Source organism: Apaloderma vittatum, unplaced genomic scaffold (assembly GCF_000703405.1).
Source record: "Apaloderma vittatum isolate BGI_N311 unplaced genomic scaffold, ASM70340v1 scaffold7640, whole genome shotgun sequence".
NCBI lineage: Eukaryota > Metazoa > Chordata > Aves > Trogoniformes > Trogonidae > Apaloderma > Apaloderma vittatum.
In genome coordinates this window covers 14,453-34,782 of record NW_009695026.1, presented here as the reverse complement: position 1 = coordinate 34,782, position 20,330 = coordinate 14,453, and the positions used below count along the sequence as shown (strand labels likewise).

Sequence of the window (20,330 nt, the reverse complement as noted above, 5' to 3'; positions counted from 1 at the left end):
CAGAAAAACTCCCTTTTTCTTCAGTCCTTCCTTTTATCCTTTCTACTCTCAAGCTCTTGCTTCTGGCAGTCCATCTCAACTCCGAACTTCATCCTGTGCCTCTTCCTCCTCTCCGAACACCCCTTGGCTGCTACAGTGGGAATTTTAATAGCAAAAAGGTTGTTGGATAAAACAGTTTGCTCTTCAAAAGCTCGGGGTAATGACATAATGTCGAAAGGAGCCGATGTGGCTGCATTTTAACAAACCGCTGCTCTCTCTCCTTTCCTAATCTCGCAGGGCAGCTGTTCGGTTGACGAATGTTTGCTAACAACTCCAAGTATCTTCGGATGGAAATAAATCATTAGAGGATTTTCAAAGCTCAGCCCCATACAACAGGAGTATCACCCTTTTAGATTCTAAGCCACGGAAAGGGACAAATTTTACCTAATGCCTGATAGCGCGGCATCAATTAAGCGGTGAAACAACGGTGTGGGAGGCATGAGGCTGAGAGCCAGGAGCTTGGGGCTGGAGATGCAGAGCTCTACCCACCCCCAGTGAATTTTATTTGTGCTGTAAAATTCAACTGGAAGGGATGTTTTTTCTCATTTCTTTAGCATCCCTTCTCCCGCTCCGTGTCTCCATCCGACACGGGTGCCTGAGCTCTCCCCGGATAAGATCCAGCAGCGAGAGGGAGAAAGGATGAAATGGGGACAACTGCCTTGCACTTTGTGCACTAAAGCCATTTTGCTAATATTAGGTGAAACACCGAGATGCCAGTCCCATCCAGCCCTCGCTGCTGAAAAAGAGAACACGCAAAGAGACAGAAAGAGGGCAAGCAGCATCTTTACCCAATGTGGAATATTAGAGCCTGGAGCTCAGGGACGGGGGATTCAAACCGCTTGTGGGCAGCAAAAACTGTCCAGAGCTAGAGTGGCAAAAAAATGCCGAGAGCTCAGGAATAGATGTATGTACCCAGTAAGCCTGAGATGTAGGTACCAGAGATGTATGTACCAGTGAGCCTGGGAATAGATCCCACCTTTCTGTCTCAGATTTAAGCCAATCCTGACTTCTGGGATTCAGGAGTTTGGTTCTGCAGCGGATCCTCGCAGCATCGTGGCTCGTTTCTGGAGCATGTCAGGCAGGAGTGATCGCCGCTCCGAACTAGCTTTCGTCTCCTGGATCCGTTTTGGGTGTTGTCGGGAAGCCGACGCCGCACCACGCAGGGCAGAGTTGCACAAGGTGGGAGCTATTTCCCCGCAGCCAGGCCGGCTGCAGGTCGCTTGGGTTGATTTTTTCAGAGCAGCTTGTGAAATTCAGGACAGCGGAGTCAAAACAGGCCAGGGAAGAGCCCACAGCCAGGACTACCCTGTTCCTGTACCTGAACTAAGCCCAGAAATGCTGGGTAATACAGACTGTACAGAAGAAGAAGAAAAACCAGCTCACAGGGAAACTGAGTGGGAAAGCCTGACTGCATTTTGGTAAAAATATTTAGTGTCCCTCCTTCAGTTTCACAGCAAGAGCCTAATAAAGATGCACAAACTGCAACTCCCTGACCTTATTTAGAAGAAAAAACCCAACAAGCAAAACTCAAAAACTTCCGAAGCATCGAAGCCCAGATCTCTCCCAGTGCTTCGCTCGCAAGACTCCACGAGCTAACTCACGCGCTTCTAATTGCACTGGACAAGACACGGCGCTAGTCCCCTGGTCCGTGCTGAGAAGTCTGGCAGCAAATGGACTGGGAGCTCAGGGCTGGATCTGAGAGGGGCTGTCACATCTTATCTGCAAGACAGAGAGCACGTAAAAGTCAGCAAGGTGGTTTAGGAGCACCCTTGAGGTATCCTCCTCTCGCCAAGCCATCGCAGTGCCAGGTCAGCAGCATTGATGGGAAAGAAACGAAGCACCGTCCATCTTAAAAGACACAGAAATGCACGACTGAGAGTCAGAGCATCTCCAGTGGAAGAAGAAAGTGCCGGAAACCCAAGAGATGCAGTCCCAGGGGATTATTGGAAATATCTTCTGTCTGCTCACTAAGTGAGGCAGAGCTTATCTTTCCACACTTTGCTCTTTGGCTCACAGCCCGGCTGCTTTAATTAACGGAGACTTTCGTCAGTGCAAATCCTCAGCATTGTTGTGCAATTACTTCTTCAGCAAGTTCCTTCTCTTTCTGCTCAATATCTGTCAAACAGGATTTCCACTATAGCAGTAAAACAAAACGCCTGGCAGAGCGGGTACGATTATTTTTAAATTTGTTAAAGCGGGTACGTCTCACTGTTTGGAATACATCACATCCAACGGTGCTCGGTGATGCTGTTCAGCATTTAAAAGCTGCTGTGTCCCATGCTGGAAGAGCTTTAGCGCAGGCGTTCGTATCCGGGGGCTTGAAGGCATCCAAATGAACATTACATCTCCACTAACGGAGGAGGGAATTGGGGTCAGACTATTAACTTCCAGAGCAGCTACTAAAAAAGTTGGTATATAAATGTGGTATATAAGCAGAGCCAGTACTCCATCAGGCAGGTTATTTTTTTGATGGGAAGAGGACAGAGGATTTATTAATGCTTACGTGGCTGGCAACTGCAACTACAGCGAGCACTCAGGCATGCAAACTCACTTTTGGCTTCCAGGATAATTCCAGAGTGGGAGCCTTCTGGGGACCAACAAGATGAGAAGTTGAGACCTCACTGGGAAAATCCTGATGGGTCTGGATGAAATGGAGACAGCTCTCCGCCAGCACATCTGTCTTCAAATCTATCATCTAGAGCTGAGAGCTTTTAAATGCAATGCTGGATGAAAAGCAGCAGTGAACCCAGACCACAATCCACTCATCAGCATTTTGGCTCTTGTTGTTCTTGTTGTTCCATGGGTACAGCTCATCGAGAAAAACAATTTCCATCAGCTCAAGTATCAGCAAACAGGGTTGGGTTATTACCCTGAGTGTGGTCAAATAAAGGGGAGAGGCATTTTCACCAAACGCAACGAATGTGAGCAACCCCAGATGGGTTTCTGAGGATCTTCCCTTTGCTTGTAGGCTTCGACTGCTGGAGCCTTTGGCTGAATCCTGCCTCTCCTGTCTCACACTGGCCCAGCAGCAAAAGGAGCAGTAGCCCCACGCTCACTCACCTGGACTTCATGGTGGGCAACATCGTGTTCTTCAAAGCTTGGCTTGCCCCGAGACTTTTACTGCTTAGGGATCTATTTAAACTTTTGCCACTCGTCAACTAAAAAACAGAACAAAATCAAGGGGGAACAAACACCTGCGGTAAATACATCACTGACAAATACACGGCTGGGATGAATACGGACTACCCTAACCACCTCCCACAACTCACAGCATGAGTGGGGAATTAAGGACCAGCGTGTGTTAGAAATTACAGGGTTCGCATAAACGATGCATAATTAAAAACAATCCCTTTCAAAAATTTCTGATAAAATCAACCTAATTGCTATCGGTGTTTCAAAACCAATTCCCTTTGTCACCTGCGTTCAGAGCGAGAGGAAAATGAGCTTTATCGCAAAGAATTATCTAGCTCACAATGGCCATATTCCCCAGAAAAGTGCTTTTCTCATTCCTGTTAGTCCTTTTCTTCCGCAGTAAAAGACAGGGCTGTCCCCTGCAGCAGGGACGAGGCAGGTTCCCGCCAGTCGAGGCTCTGGGCAGCTCAGGAGATCAAAACAACGATTAGCCCTTCCACATCCAAGCTGGAAACTGAACCTCCCAAACCGCTTTGAACGTTCCGTGTCAAGAACAAAAGCCAAACAAACCCTGCACAAACCTCAAAAAACCTCAGAGTTCAATTCAGGTAAGAATTCAGAAATGTGAAGACTTTGTTCCACTATTTTGATCGGAAAGCGTTATCCATGAAGCCTAAGAAGAGCTTCACCAGATTTCCCATCTTTCTGCTGCTGGTAAATCTGGGAATAGGTGAAAACGGCATTTCTGTGAGCTGAGGAGACGTACAACTGCAGGCGTTAGTGACCAGCTTTCTGTTCTCTGTGCCTCAGTTTCCCTCTGGCAAGATGCCCTGAGCTTCGTGCCAGTTTCACAAGAAGGGAAATATTCCTCATCTTCCTTTGCAGGGCTAACACAGATTTTCATTAACTAACCAAAGGCTTCAAATGAATGGAAGCGACTTGAAACGACTGCTCTTGACAGCGAAGGGATGCCAGCTCATCAGGAAAGAAAGCTCCATCCTTCCTGGGTACCTGCAGTTAAGCAGCAACCATTCAGGGATCCAGCAGTCAGGACAACAAGAAAACAACCTGCAGCCCTCAGTTCCGAATCCAGCTCCTCCGGCACCTCTCTGCCCGTCGATCGTTTTGACACGAGACGAAATTCCTCCTCCAGAAGCAGAGGAAGGAGCCAGACGCTGCTTTCCGGATGCGCGGCACGGCACTGAGATCCGTCACGCCTTATCGCTGAGGGCAGAGCTTGATTTCAAGAAAATTGACGGAAAAGCATCCATTGGTGAGATAAATGAGAGCAGCATCTGCTTCCCCACCAGACACAGGCAGGTACCGTGGGGCAAAGGGGTTAAGAGAGGGTCCAGGAGGTGAATACATGCCGTGGCTGCTGCGCTGCACCACTGCCAGCCCACTGGTAAAACCAGGAATAAATCACCCCCTTGTACTGGAGAGCTGCAGGATCTTTGCTGATCGATCCCACAAAGCTCGGGGAGGCATCTGTGAGCTACACCAGACACGTAAGAACAAGCAGTGATTAAAAACCTCTCTCTTGCTCATCTCCTTCTCTAACCTTGTATCCATGAGTTCCTTCCTCTTTGTAACCTTCTCCCAGCCTCACAGTTGCCTCCTTGACGTCCCAATGTCCCACGAGGTCCCTCCTGTTCCAGCAAACTTTAACAACACAGATATTTTTTTTGTCCCATCTATTTAATACCCACAAACTACAGCCAAATTCATGACCTTGGTGACTACAGCTCATGAATTCTCCTGCGCCTGGGGACCCATTTCTTGGGGTACAGCGTGAAGTTACAGCTACTCTGGGAGAGAAGGGCAGTTTCCCTTCTCCAAATATCATACATTCTGTCCAGAACGCACAAACAAATTATTCTGCACAGCAAAACCACTCCACCATGCAGTTAAAGGCACAGGAAGGAAAGAAATGCAGATACCCGGGCTCTGGGACTTTATCTGAAGACGGGAGCAGCTTGCGGTGAAGTGGATGTTGACACACGAACTAAAAAGTACAATAATGAAGTCACAGAGAATGAAAAGAAGATGAAGACATAAGGGGAGAAAAAAAGAAAGTGCATCCACATGGCTCAATTCCTCCCCATGCTTGTTCCACTGTACGGAATAATTTGGAGACATTGAATATTAGAATCACAGAATTGTCAGGGTTGGAAGGGACCTTAAAGATCACCCAGTTCCAACCCCCCTGCCATGGGCAGGGACATCCCCCACGAGATCAGGCTGCCCAGAGCCCCATCCAGCCTGGCCTGAAAAACTCCCAGGGATGGGGCTGCCACCCCCTCTCTGGGCAACCTGTGCCAGGGTCTCCCCACCCTCCTGGGGAAGAACTTCTTCCTCACGTCCCATCTGAACCGACCCATCTCCAGCTTCAATCCATTCCCTCTAGTCCTGTCACTGCCCGACACCCTCACAAGCCCCTCCCCAGCTCTCTTGTATATTCTGCTGTTATTTAAGCAGGCACACGCAGGGCATCTTGCAAATCTTACAAGTAGCAAGAATCCAGCCCTGGAAGAAACAATGTGGGATTTTGCTGCTGAACTGACTCCGGTGCCAAGTCCCATCGTGCCGCTTTTGTGACCGAGTCTGCTGCAGAGTGGGGAGAGCCTCAGAGATGCACAGACAGTGTTCGTGTTGACAGGGAAAGGCTCCAACACAGAGGGACGGGTCCCCCTGATGTCTTCAGGCTTTCACAGGAAAGAAAAATCCACCCTGTGACGTACACAGGAGCGTGCCAGGATGCTTCCCTCCCTTCTTTTTCCTTCCCAACACCCCAAAGCAACACCTCCCTTCCCGTCCCCAACCCCATCAGCCACATCCTCAGCCAAGGGAATTCAGTGAGCTGAGACTACGGTAACATCTTGTCTCTGGAAAAGCTGTTACAAACCAGCATATGGAAAGCGAGAGCATTATACGCTGGTTTTAGGCAACAGCAGCGAGTACAGCAAGGGTGTCTGAGTTAATATTCAGAGCGCAAAGCCCTGAGAAGTCAGCCCTGCTCGTTCCATTATCAGCGTACACTCACGCATCGTTGCACCTTTCCTTAAGCCCTGCAGTGACGAGCATCTGGATTTTAGCATCGCAGGTGAACTAAGCAGTAAATTTGTTCCTTTCCCTTCTGCTACACGATGGTAAAATACGTAGGGAGACAGCAAAAACTTGCGGGGATTCGAGAACTGAACCTGCCTCTCCAGCAGCGCTGGGGTCTGCAGGCAGCAGGTGGTGCTACGTGCCCGACAGCGGCGCCCAGACGTTTCTGTGCAACTCCTCCTGCCTCTTAAAATCACTCTGATCGAAAAATTTACCTCATAAACCTGCTGGTAAAGCTGGTGCACTGGACGGGGCCCACTTCACCCACGGCTGGTGCAAATCTCTTGTGTAAAGTGTCTCGGTGCTAAGAAATAAGAGGATTTTCTCAGCTGATTTTGTTACAGCAGGCACAGGTAAAATCTTGTGGGAGCAAACCTGTAGCTCCTCATTCCCATCAGCAACCCAGGACCTGAAAATTAAGGTGGGTTCCTCCTGATTTTGCTCACAAGGGTTGCGAGCTCGCCTAACGACAAGGGGCAAGCATAAAGCTCTGACTCACGCAAGAGCTTCAGCAGGTGAGTCGGTCCAGGAAACCACAAGTCACATCACGAGGGAAGGGTGAGGGATGTGTTTAATTAACCACTTGAGTCAGGACCTGAGCTGGTATTTACACACAGCTCTCGGGAAGGAAAAGGATCGATTGAAATGGTGGCATCATCAGCACAGAGAGTTTTATTGGTGGTCCCCTCGAGGACCTCACCCTGGCTCGCACACACCACTCCAGTTCAGCTCGAGGTCCTGAGGAGCACGCAAGACGTCACTTTGCAAGGGTGGCTCCGCTCTCGCCAGAAAGCCAAACCTGATGTTGAGCAATTGGAGAAATGGGTCAAGAAGCCTGCAAAGCTGCCTGTCCCAAAGCACCAAATTGCCAGACTATTCGAAGCAGGAGATACGGAAGAAAACGTATCTACCTCATTTTTGCACCTGCTTGGAATAGCCAAGACAGACGTGAACATCAACACACTGAAGACCATGAACGACGTGAATTGGAGGATGAAACAGTAAATTCTTCGCATGAGCCTTTGCCAAATAACACAGAAACTGGAGAACTCGTTTGTCAAAGTGTGGCAAGTCAAACTTCTGGTCTGGAAAGCAACCGAACTTCAGGAAATCCTTATGAAGATTCTAAAGAGCTTGCAGAATATGCATCTGGAGGACGTTGTGATGTGAATGGTAGTAATGGAATTGAAGCAGAGAAGCTCATGCTGCCACCATGACACGCTACACACCGGTGTTACAGTGCGATCAGTTCCTCATCTCCACCAGAAGCATCACCTGGGGACCCCACCGTTGTCCTTACAATAGTGATACCAAAGCACCTTCAAGTATTTCTGCAAGAAAGGACGTGCAAACCTAATGTACCCACCCTTCAGCAGCGAGCTCAGCCTCAAACAGACGCTGCCCAACCAGAAAGGAAAGTGGTGACAGCATTTTCCCCCGAGTCTGCTCCTCGTTACCCACTGGCATTTCAAGGGACACCAGGCAAAGAGGTCTGCAGATGCATCGAGGCTTCCGGATTAGACATTTTCCAAGGATTATTCCCTCTTAAACAAGCGGCTACGCTGAATGAGCTTTCTCAGCTGGCCACCAGGCCGACAGAAAGGGACGTTACGCCACTGGAACTGGCTGCAGAGATCAAAGCCAGCTACTTATTCTCTAACAAAGCTGAGGGAAAGGATTAGTCACTGCCGAAAGCCGCAGAAGCTGGCATTGGCAATGAACCCAGCTAAATTGCTCAGAAATGCCTACAAGCACACACCACCCAACCCCGGAGGACGAGGAGCGAGCAAACTGCTGCAGGGCTTTTCCAGGCCCGGCTCTGTCACTGAAGGACCTGCAGGCACGCTGGAAAGAGAGATGAGCTGGAAGTTTAGGCTGTGACGTCTTAGAGCACGAGCACAGGTTGTGAAAATATTGGTTTGGGCTGAAGAATGTTTTGCCCCAAATGTGGGACTCTTAGAGCACGAGCACAGGTTGTGAAAATACTGGTTTGGGTTGAAGAATGTTTTGCCCCAAATGTGGGAAGCCCTTTTGCAGCTCGGCTGGGTTCACAGGCACGCGTGACAACAGCAGTCCTTGGACTTAAAAAAAAACCAACTAAAATCCAGTCATCACTGGGAAAGCGGGAGAGATCTCAATGCCAGCTCAAACCAAAGTGAAGCTGGGACACAACCACATCCAAGCTACCCTCCGGCAGCAATACAGGTGGGTATAAAATCTCAATTATCAGTCAGTGAGGATGAATCTCACTCTCTCTTCGCCTCCAACCTACCCAGCCCAGCGGGCTCAGATGGTGCCATCCCTCAGCCCACGCACCTGAAGCGACGGATTTGTGATTGATAATATTCAGCAGCCACCACGGGATGTGTGCAAAGGGCTTGGGACAGGGAAAAAAAACATAAATAAAGGCAGTGTTGCTTGGAAATCACTGTTGCAGTGAACAGATGAAGCATCTCTCCCCAGGAAGTTCCAGTTTCCGGGAAAGCCCAACCCACGGTGCTGGAGTTGGATGGCAGAGGGTGCCTACAAGGGGGCAAGAATTATTTTTAGTCAGGACTGTAACCAAATTTAGGGTTCTCCTGAGCTCAGTCTTCCCTTCCTCATTCTCATTTCTTCTCCCAGGCACGACCCACAGGCTGAGCAACGTGGGTTAGAAGAGGAGGTAAGGGGAGGCTGCTAAGCGCTCGGTTTGCTTCCTTGCCTTGGCCTGCAGGTCCTGGCGGGGCTTCAAGGAAGTTTCTGAAAGGGAAACGGATAATTTAATTGCTGCGTTAGGGGATCTGCCGCTACTTTGAGCACAAGCTGCTCCAGAGCTTAATCACTTCGCTGCTCAGGGCTTTGCGCTTTCCCCATCAAACCAAGGACACTGTGCAGCACCGGCAGCCTTCTGAAATACAGACTGAATATACTAAAACAAACAGGTAACTCTGGTTGTTTAAGCTCAAAACGAGCTCATTCTTTCAGGTTTTTAGCATTAAAACCAGAGCAGAAACAGGGAAAATTAATCCTGTCCTCTTGCCTCAATCCATGTCCTGCTCGGAGCCTATGGAAAAGGGATGGTAAATCAGCTCCGGAGGATTTGAAGAGCTGTTACAACCTGGGTTTATTAAGTACCTCGACTTGCATCTACACTGCAGCTTTGCAGAACTGCCAGCAAGTGCCCGACAGCAACCAGAAAGCAGCAGCACATCGGCACCGAGCACACGGCAAAGAGCTGCAGGATCCGAATCTTCTTGGGTGCATCTCGTTACCATTCGCGTGGGCTGGACGGGTGCTTGCCCGAGTGTTTGGTTGGATTTGTTTCCCTTCACTTTCCTCCACGCGGTTGCAAACGCTGTCAAAGGATTGCGAAGCAAAGAGGGACGTTTCTTCCTGTCACTGCCTGCACGCTCTTCAGAAATCCTGAGTGCGGAGATGCTGAAAAGGGGGGCTGGAAGATTCTATCCCAGATCTTCTCCTTAACGATGACTTCTTTATTCCACCAGAGTATTTTCCACCATTGGAAATCTTCCCAAAATTAACAGGTGTGCAGGGGCAGCGCGGGAGCAACAGCCAAGTGTCGCCACCTCACTCAAACCCTGGTCCAGCTGTGGCAGGATTTAATCTCAATTTCTTTCCCCTTTTCTTCCTCGTAAGCATGGAAACAGCAAGAGCAGCCTCTGGTGAGGTACAAGAAACACCGTGCCAGGGACTGCAGCAACAGGAGGGCTCTTACTCTTGCTACAAGGGTGAGGATCGACAGTCTGGACAGTTTTTAAATCCTTGAGCGTATCATGACTTTGCCAGATTCCCTGCACATCTCGAAGTACGTATTTTGAAGGACACATCAACGTCGCGTAAAGCCTGCAGGCAGGCACTCCAAAGTCAAACAGCAGTTGCAGCGTCGCTGTCGGTGCCGGCAGAGTCACGCTCTTCAGGTTCTTCCGTCTGGGGAAGTTCTCCCAGCGCAGCCCTAAAGATACAAATACTTGCAGAAAAGCAAGTTTTTAAGCTCGTACAAACGCTTCTCACTTACAACCTTTGTTCCTTGCTACAACACAATTGAACGTGAAATGGGAGCAATTTTTACTGCTCCACTCCAGCACAGAGGCACTTTAAATTAGAGGGTAATCTACCTACACTGGTTTCAGGGGCAACCTTGAATGACTACACACACAACTTTATATTAAATTGTATTTGCGCTTAGTCCCTTCAGGCTCGGCACAGAGCCAGAATATTTTATCGAAGACTCTCGTGCAGCTAAGAATCTCACTGATTTTTCAGTAAATTATGTCATCACAAGAAATCTATACCTAAGTTAAAAAATTAAAAAAAACATACATATTCTGTAGCTCTGTTTATCTCATTATCCATGAAGGATTCAAAGACCCAACAGAGTTTCAAGCTTTGCTCTTGATTTCCCAACCCACTCAGGAAAAGAAACCAGATAACCTGCTTTGGAAAACCAAATCACAACCCAACAGCGGAGTTTGCAATCGAAGTTTCAAGGAACTGGTTGAAGAACTGAGGCCAGCCCGCGCAGTAAGGCTAAAGGAGAACATCTGACTCTCCTTTGTGAGAGCTGCACAACAAAAGCGCAGTCCTAAGTCACTCCAGGATGCTGCTGGAGCTTCAGCAGCAGGACGCTGGTCCACGTTATGTTTCCAAAGGGCTCTTTCAGCCCCGAACATGCAACGCACGTCGCTCTGTCTCATTAAGCTGCTAATTACCTCAATAACTGTCAGGCTTCGGGCGCTTTCATCACGGATGGCGCCGACGCACACGTGCTGCTCTTGCGCTGCTCCTCGCGGGCAGATGGTGCCTGGGCCCTCTCCAGCTGCGAGGGGGTCACGCAAATCCGTGCCCGTCCCCTTCTCCCTCCCTCGACTCCCCCCTGCGCAGCTCTGTGCTTCAGGACTCGAACGCAGGGCACGTCTTTGCACCCCAAAGGGGCCGGCATGTGTTTATTACAGAGACGCGGCGCTGCCTCCAGATCTGAGAGAATCAGATATTCCCCATCAAAAGATGCCTTATTCCTCCCGTCAAGAAATCAAACTCACAGCTCCGTGGTTTCTTTTGACATCAGTAGTCATAAAGGTTTGTGTTTCTTACCAACCCCACGTACCCACCTGCTTCTTCCCCCGGCTAGAACATTCCAAGTCTCAGCTGCCAAAGCTGAAACAGAGCCTCACCTCCACTCCTCAGGTTCTTGCTGCCCCTCTCCACAGATCCATCACTGACAAAGCCCGGGTGAATTTTAACATCGTTACCATCCTAAACCATCCATACGGATGAGTATTACAGGCTCCAACGTGATTTAAACCCCCAGTCTGGGTGTGGACGTGGGATGGATGCCTGGAGAGCGTTAAGCCTCCTGTGAGGAATCTCAGGAGACTCGGGCTCTTTAGAAAACGAGACACAAACCAGCTCCCTCCTCCCGAACGGAGCGGTACCGAACACCCCCCACGGCACACGGACCCTCAAAGGCGACCCGAAACAAGTCGCATATGCCACAGTCCCCCCTCGAAAAGCCAGCGGAGCTCCAGCACAATTAGATATGCACATGAGAGCAGAATGAAAAAAGCCATTAACTTCCACCAACAGAAACAGATTTTTCTTCTACAAAGAACAACCATTAGCAACTCCAAGGAGAACAATCCCCACACTTCAGCTCCGAAGGAGTACACCGTTTTTTCAGCGGACTCGATGCAAAGATTCTGCAGAATTCAGGCATTCAACAGGACTAATGCGAAAGACTATTTTGCAATTATCCAAGCAATTTTCTCTCCTCATTGTCCCCGGACCATAAAGGTTTCTAAATGTGAGCAGAAGGATTTATTCATCACAATAACAATAAAATGAAATATTAAATCAATGAATCTCTTTGCATGAAGCATAAAGCTCGCGCCGCTATTAAGCTTAGCGGCGTCCTGTCACATAAACCACACACGGTTTGCGTACTTAATAACCGTCTCCCTCTTTTATTTTTCCCTTCCCTAATTGGTAAGGCGTTATCCTTCCATTTGTCCTCTAAACACGACTGGATTCAGACAACACGGTGTTGCTTCTTGTTAGTGGCTCTCGTAAAGAGAGCACGCGGAGATTTATATTTAATATTGATTGCTAACAACGGCCAGCGCAGAGAGTTGTGCTGGGAGGACAGAGAAGTCCTGAAGTAAATAAATATACACACAAGTAATAGTTTAAGGAGATTTAACTTCTTACAAGCAACGCTGCCAATATGCAAGCACTGAGTACGTCGGGTTTTTTGAAGGTGCTGCTTATTCAGTTTGACTGGAGAAAAATGAAATCGGCTCAAGCCTAAGCAGAACTCAATTAGAGGCTCTGCAGCAGTCATGGTCATACTTGCTTTGCCTTAACGTTTCGCCCTGTTTTCTTCTCTGCCACCCCTTTTAGTATCAAGTGAGAAATGCCTCTTAAGGCCCTTGCAGCAGGCACGGCTTCAGCAGGCCTCTCTTTTGTTTTTATAAAAGATTTATCTGGAAAAGTGCAGCAACACGCACTACTTCTGTATTTATAACACGCCAACTGCCTTCACGGCGTGACACTCGAAGAGCCTAAGCAAAGATTTTCAACAAGCAAGAGAATAAGAGCTTTAAGCCTCCAGAGTTGAATTAATCTCCACACCAAGCCATTCCCGTTTCGTGAGTGCTATACACCCGGCACCTCCGAAGATCCCGCAGTTGTACAATCCAGGCTCTCCTGCGCAACAGCTCCTCCGCTTCACAACCCGAAGGCCACCGCCTGGATTCTGCACCCACGGAGCGCAGACGCCCATCTCTGGCCGCCGGCCTCCCTTCGGGGTCGACAGAGAGGATTCTAGAGCAGGAGCCACGGTGTCCTCATGCAAACACTTAAACTTTGTCAGATACCTGTGATCTCCTTGTTTTCCTCCGCACCCCGACCGGTTACCAACATCTACGACCACGCGAGACAAATGCTAGATGGCTCAAGCTGAGCTGAGATGCTCCGGAAAAAGCCGCAGCCAACTTTTAACGCACAAATCCCACCGGGAAGCAAGACCATAGTAGCTACATCTTTCTTACCATGATTGGGACGCCAATGTCTGGCCACAAGAGATCCTCAGAGGGAAGCTTGGGAGAGTTCCACACTACCACAACTTTATTTAAGTACGGGAGCCCATTGAGCCTTTCTAGGGAGTTCATCAACACTTCCTCCCGCTCGTAAGTCAACATGACCACTGTGAACTGCTCCCGGGGGACGTTGCCACCCAAAGCAGCCTGGAACTCCTTCCCAGAGCCACCTGCTCCTCCACCAATTGGTCGAAATCCAGTCCCAGACCCCAAAAATTTCGCTTCCGATGGTAAAACGGGGTCAAAGGGAGTGTAGGGGAAGAGGTGGAAAGGGCCCGGAGCAGAATTCCAATTCCTGTAGACGTCCATGGCAGTGAGGGTGAAATTCCGCAGGTATTTGGGGGATGCGTAGGGCGGTTCCGTCTCCACAGGCCCCAGGTCCAGGTCACCGTTATCTGCCATATTGGGGTCTGTCCCAGCAGCTTTGCCAGACCGGTGGGGAATCTCCACAGCGGTTTCTTCTCGGATCGGAGCAGCCGGGATTTGGATTCGAGTCCTTATGATAGCTAAGACTGTGCTGAACACGTTGTCCGAGGTGGAGAAGTAGGTCTCCCACAAGAAGCGGCCCTGCCTCCTCATGGCAAGGAGATCGTTGTCAGAAATGCTTCTCAGAAGAAAGTGCACTTCTGTGATACGTGGCTTTGGTATAATTAAGGCTGCCTCGTTCCACCGGATCACGTCGTTATAGGGTAGCTGAACTTGCTCTCCGAGAACCACCGGGATTGCTCCGACTTCCAGAGCCTCAAACAGTCTCATGGCACACCCGGCGGAGATCACTAACTGGGTGTCCCCTGGGGTGATTATCAGTGCAAAAGTAGATAGCTTCAGTAGCTCTAGTCTGTCGTCCCTTTCTCCACACAGCGCCCACTCAGTGGGCAGACTCGCCTTAGGCTGGTTCTTACACGTGAACTCCACCAAAACAAAGTCCAGCTTGCTGTCCTGAACAGCCTTCAAGGTCGTAATGATCCGATCGTCATAGTCAGCCGGAGCGTTGCCTTCTATTTCCTCTTCAAAAGAGCGGACCTCTTGCAAGCTAGATCTGAGCGACTCGATCTTCTCCCCCTGGAAACTGAACAGGTATTTACGCTTGACTGGCACCTGGGGCGGGATTTCTAGGAAATTGGGTTCAGACATAGCGTGGACCAGAGGCGATACCACGATATCAAACCCCGGGCGATACTGCGCGTCGTAGAAGGTGGACTGGGCGATCATGGCGCGCCCCGTGCTGATGTTGTAAATGAAGTTCTGAGTTTCCGACTTCCTCGATAAATTGATGATGAGATGGTTGTGTCCATCGGTCCTCCAGTACGGCAAAGAGTGCAACTGTTGCTCTAGTTCAGTAGGTTTTGGCATTACAGGCTCTTGCATTTCCCCCACTAAAATTATGTACACACAAGCAATATTTGCATTTTCAGTAACATAAACATTAGTTCTGACAGTCGCCTCAAAGGCTTGTTTAATTAAAGGGTCTAAGGAACTACCGAAAGGGTAATCGTCACTGTTGTAGACATAGACTGGAAAGCCAGACGTCAGCGGGCAGCGCGAGTAGTCAAAGCAGTTGTGCAGCCTGCAGTTCCGGTTGGATTTCGGCAGGGGGAAGGTCGCGTCTTCTTTGTCGGGCAGCAGCCGGATGGGCAAGGAGAGCTTGGGCTGGTTCTGAGCCATCAGCTCTTTGTAGGAATGCTCGGTCTGGCTGATGACGTTCTTCAACTGCAGCAGGTCCTGCTTGGCGTTCTCGATGCTCTTCTTGCAGGCCTCGATCTTCAAGTTGAGCTTGGCGATCTCGCTGTTGAGCTCCTGCCGCTTGGCCTCCAGCTGGAGCAGCTCCTCGCTGACCGACTCGCGGATGCGGCACAGGTCTTGCACATGTTTCACCTCGCACAGCTCGTTGCCGGTCCGAGGGCCAAAGATGCGCTTGCCTGCGTCGTCCGCGTCGTCGATGGTGGTCAGGTAGTAGTGGGCGATGAGGGGAAAGAAGACGAGAATAATGACGAGAGTGAAACTAAGCCAAGTGAGCCGGATCCGACTGGACCATCTCAACACCCAGGGCTGGCCTCCGTTCCCCACTCCCCCATTCCGCAACATCGTATATCCAGTCATGAGTTCCAAAGTCGCTGCGTGCCCAATCACGTTGGATCAGTAGCCATAACCACAAGAGTTTTTCTAGCGAGTCTCTCGGAAAAAAACACGTTATTGAGCCTGCTTAACGAGAAGCCAATAGAAGGGGAATTTCATCTTCTTGGGCTGACGGCTCTCCTACAGTCGTTTTGCCGCAGGCGCAGCTTTTGATCCCGTTAGACTCAATCATTGACCTTCTCGCCTGCCCCCAGTCCACCCTTGGTCTGTGGGCAACCTTTGCTGGAAGTGTCACAGCGTTGTCATGGTGACTCAAAGTCTCAGCCGGCAGAGGAAAAACACAATGGGATCAAGTCAAACTCTACCGTCGCTCTTGACATCCTGCATTACCATCCGATGAATATGCAGAGGCACCAGCCATCGCGGAGAAGGAGCCAGAAGAGCCTCGTGAGAAGGTCAGTCTCTCTCATTGCTGCCGCACGGCTGACGCTCGGCCATTCCTACAAGAGAACGATCATATATTCAGACATTTCAAACAAAACGACCCCTCATCACTCTAAAAATCGCTCATTTTTGAAAGCAACTGTCCTTGCTGCAAAAGAGCAACCCTTCATACATGTCTAACACCTCCGGGGTTAATACCAGTAAACCTGGGAAAGCTGTGGGATTCATTAGGTGCGGACACACGGCTTTACCCGGGCACTCTGCTTTTCATTAGGGTCGCACGCTTCGAGGGTCAAACCAGAACAAAAAAATTAAAGCGCCCGGATCTGGTTTCCTATTTCTGCCCCCGTCCCTTGTCTTGCTGCGTAACTTTGCAGAAGCTGCTCAACCCCTGCAAGCCCGCGTTTCCTCAGGTGCAACACGGGGATATTAACGTACGCCTGCGCTCTCTGCCCGCCTTTTAACGGCATGTTGTGAGCCCGGGGCACAGGGGCGTTGTGAATTTGTCCTGCATAACTGAGTGCAATCACTATTGTTCTGGTCGAGTGACTAGAGCTGACGAGGAATTTTTAGCTGCAGCGTTTTGCTTTCATTTCCTGACGGAAAATTTTGATGCATTGCAAGAGAAAGTTTAAAGGGAATGTAGTTGTGTTGGTTACAATTAACCTCCGCTGGCCGGTTCCGTATGAGAGAGAATTTCTGGTCAAAACTGGAAAAGTCTACAGTGTACACTGAGGCAACGATGACAAAGTTGGGATCCGTTGGGTACTGCGCCACCCAAGTGGCATCAGCTTGCTCAGATACGCGTTTTTTCTTGGAAAACTCTGAATACCTACCTAGCACGGGCATAAAAATCAAGGATGTGGCAAATTCAGCTCTGAGTCTTCGGTCTATACCAACAGATTTAAATCTAGGCCACATGAATATGCTGCCAGCAGAAAGTCTCCTTCCCTTTTATTAGCAACCTCGGAGGTACTGAAGTTTCTGGGATATTCTTTCATATACCGGACTTCCCACATCACCGGTGAATATAACGCTGGGCTTAGTGTTGACTCTTGCACAGCCTCCAGAGAAGCTTATTCATTTCTGCTTCAATTTTTAATTAGAGGGAAGTCATCTACATCGATGACGGTCATTTTTCACTAAATCTATTTAATACTCCTCTCGTCTACTCATCAAGAATTAGGAGAAAGAAGGTGAGGAAGCAAATCTCAGCTGAAACAGAGATCTGGAAAGAGGCCAAAGCAAAAGAGAATTTCGCCTTAAAGGAGGAGAGAGAAGTCAGAAATCATTTTCAGTGCAGTACAAAAGTGCATGTCAGAAAAGAAATAAATGGAAGATTTGATTTTAACCAGGAAAAATCATAATGAAAGGGAAAACGAGTAGAGTAATACACCACAATTCCTAGGCCTATTTTGTCGCTAGGCCATTTGTGGTCAGTAATTTAACGCCCCACGACTAACGGGAATCCCCCCCTGCCCCCAATCTGAGCCTCAACCAAGTTGCCAACAGCACAGACATGTAAAATTAAGGCAGATTTTAAATTCATAACACGGTCTGGCAAACAGCACTGGTGTAAATCTCAGAAAGTCGGGAGGCTAAAAGGTCAGCAAAAGGCTAAATCAGCTTTCTTGGATCTGCAGGCAGATGGGGGAGGCTTCGGCTCTGCTGGCCGGACGTTTTAACGCCCTTCTCTGCACACCCAACTGGCGTTCGCCCGCACTGCGAGAGCGCCTGGTGACGGACATAAATCCCCAGCGCTTCTGCATCGTGCTGCTGGGGCCACTGCGACGCGACAGGAGGGTTTTAGCACACACCAGTGTACAAACCAGGCGGCTGAAGGCAATAATAATCATAAAAGCTTTCAAAGTCTGTGGTTTTTTTCTACCTTTTCCCCCTTTCTGAAGCTCTCCCCAGGAAATGAAGCTCGTGCGGTCACTGCCCGTGTGCACGCACCAGGAGGTCAGGCCCGTTGTTCAAACCTGGTCTCAGAGGGGCTGCAAAGATCCTAAAATTGCTACTAGTGTTCGGCAAAAAAACGGGTAGGAGACGAGAGCTGCCTTATTCATGCTTTTCCCAAAGAAAAAGTCAAACCTCACACTCACTCAAAATAAGAGTGAATCTAAAAATCAGCTTAACTGCAAGGTACAATTGGGAAAAAAAAAGCACTGCCGGATATTTTTTTGTTGTTTTGGGGGTGCCATAGGATAAGCATGGTCCCAAAATCTATCCGTTGAGTCTGCACCTAAATTGTGTTCGTTTGTAGTTGCTCTGCCCATTTCCGAGCCCTAAACAGTAATAAGATTGCAAACTGAATTCTCTAAAATGGCAACTGGGGTCCTGGAAAAGGCAAAATCTATCACCCCACACACGATCCTCTGAAGCTTTTGTGCCACCCAATTCTTCCAGTGGCTCCTCTGGTCCTTCCATTCAGTTGACGTAGAATAAACTTTATCTACCTGACCTAAAAACGCGGGCTGTGAATTAAAAATAAATAAATAAATAATAATAAAAATCCAATCTGTATGCTCAGAAACCTGAGACTGCCAAACTGACTCTGCCACTAGATTGGAAGAGACCACACGGGAAAGACCAGAGCAGGCTGAGGAGGAATATAAAATGTAACATGCATGGCCTGGCATCAGTTAAAAGTATTGACTGTCAGTATGAAATACGTGCCAGTGATGAAGCAAGCACTTTAGACACGCTCTCAGACTCTTCCTCATTACTAAGATTTTATTCCTCATCAACTTGATAGAGCCTGAGGTTGTAACACATTGTTATTAGGACTTCAAAAAAAAAAGAAAAAAAGAAAAAATAGCAAAGTAAAACACCCCAATGTGTGGTTTTACCAAGAGAAACTTCTGATTTCCATAGTGCCCAAAAAGAAGTTTGGGAGGAGGAAAACGTGTTAGTTCTGGGCTTGAGAAGAAATTGCACGTTGTCACATCTTAGTTCAAATTCAGGGCTGTGTTGCCAGCTTTCCTCAGCGATCCCCATGTGTTGCCTGATCTAGTCGAGAGGTGGTGTCCCTGCCCACGACAGGGAGGTTGGACTGGATGATCTCTAAGGTCCCTTCCAGCCCAGGTCAGTCTATGATTCTGTGATTCCATGAACTCCACAGGGGACACTCCCCATGCCGGTGAAGTTATGAGAATACCTGAGGTTCTCTCTCATTTGGCATTTCTAGTTAGAAAGAGCCAGGCTGGCCCCATCTCTGGAGCCTCACGCACACCTATGCCTCCCCGCTTACAGCTCCTTCACTCCATCTCCCTAGAAAATTAGGGGAAATATTGTTCTTATCTCAGCATATTTACAAACAGAGCCTGGAAATTTCCAACATTGAGTTCTCCAGAGCTCAGCACAGAAATAAATAACCATTAGGCAGAATATTGCGGCACACGCTGCACTGAGCTTTCCAGGAGGAAAATCCACAAGGGCTCCTGAAGCTGTTAAATCAGAGCTCTCAAATTCTGTCTGTACGCACCTGTAATTGTCCTTATTTTCTTTTCTCACTTTGTTATGGGTCTGCAGCGTTACTGCCCCTATGTTACCTCCACAAACCTCCTGCTGCCACGGAGAACGAAGTCCCACACCCACCTCTGTCCTGCAGGTTCCCTCCCGATGCACGGCCAAGGATGTCAGTGAGATGTTAGCGGCTCCTGCGTTTTATCTGTCCAGTCTTGAATCAACAGTTTCTATTGCCAGGTTTCTTCGTCACCAGCACTAAAAAATGAAATCAAAAGGAAAAATAAAAAATCAACTTTTTTTTTCCCCTCCAAAAAAACTCTGCTAAACAAAGAAAATACATTTTCCCCTCACCTTTAAAACAGGGTTTCTGTTGAAAAAAACCGAACACAAAAAAGCCCTTCAGCAATAACTTTCTACTTCTTAATGCTCTCAGAAGGAAAGGATTAAACCCCAAATCTCCGATCGCTTTGGGAACAGCAACAGTTGAACAAGGAGCAAAAATCTATTCCGCCTGTGCTTTAAGATATGTTGGAGCGCGGATCTTTAAAAGGAGCTTGATGGAAAATTCACTCTGAAACGCGTCGTGTGCTACAGCCTCAGGGATCGTCATGAGGGATCTGTACCAGCTCCGGAGCTCCCAGGTACGGAGAAGTTCTCCTCGGCTAAGATCAACGCTGCTACACACGCAGCTGGTAAGAGGTCTTGTAATCTGTAAATTCTGGGGATAAACTGCATCCCCAGCCTTAGGGAGCTTTTATCTGAACCAAGGAACTTTTGCCACCTTTGCAGCTCCACGCAAAGCCAAACTTGCTTCCAGCCGTGCTTGTCAGCCGCTGCTGGGCACGCGTCAGGTAACGGGGTCCTGGACAAACACTCCAAGAGAGCCCCTACGTGCACTTGCTCCAGCAAAATCAGAAAACCAAGGGGCTGAATGGCATCAGTGGAACTAACGTCCATTCTTCTGCT

The 20,330-nt window shown here is 48.8% G+C and overlaps 1 protein-coding gene across 1 annotated transcript in view; it reads right to left on the bottom strand.

Annotated features, from left to right (window-relative positions):
* Nucleotides 1-15,473, bottom strand: part of EXTL3 (exostosin-like glycosyltransferase 3) — a 31,845-nt gene extending 16,372 nt beyond the window's left edge. Inside the window, exon 1 of the mRNA XM_009869610.1 lies at nucleotides 13,326-15,473. Coding sequence (XP_009867912.1) covers nucleotides 13,326-15,473 — 2,148 coding nt within the window. The remainder of the gene's footprint in view (nucleotides 1-13,325) is intronic.
* Between the last annotated feature and the right edge of the window lie 4,857 nt (nucleotides 15,474-20,330).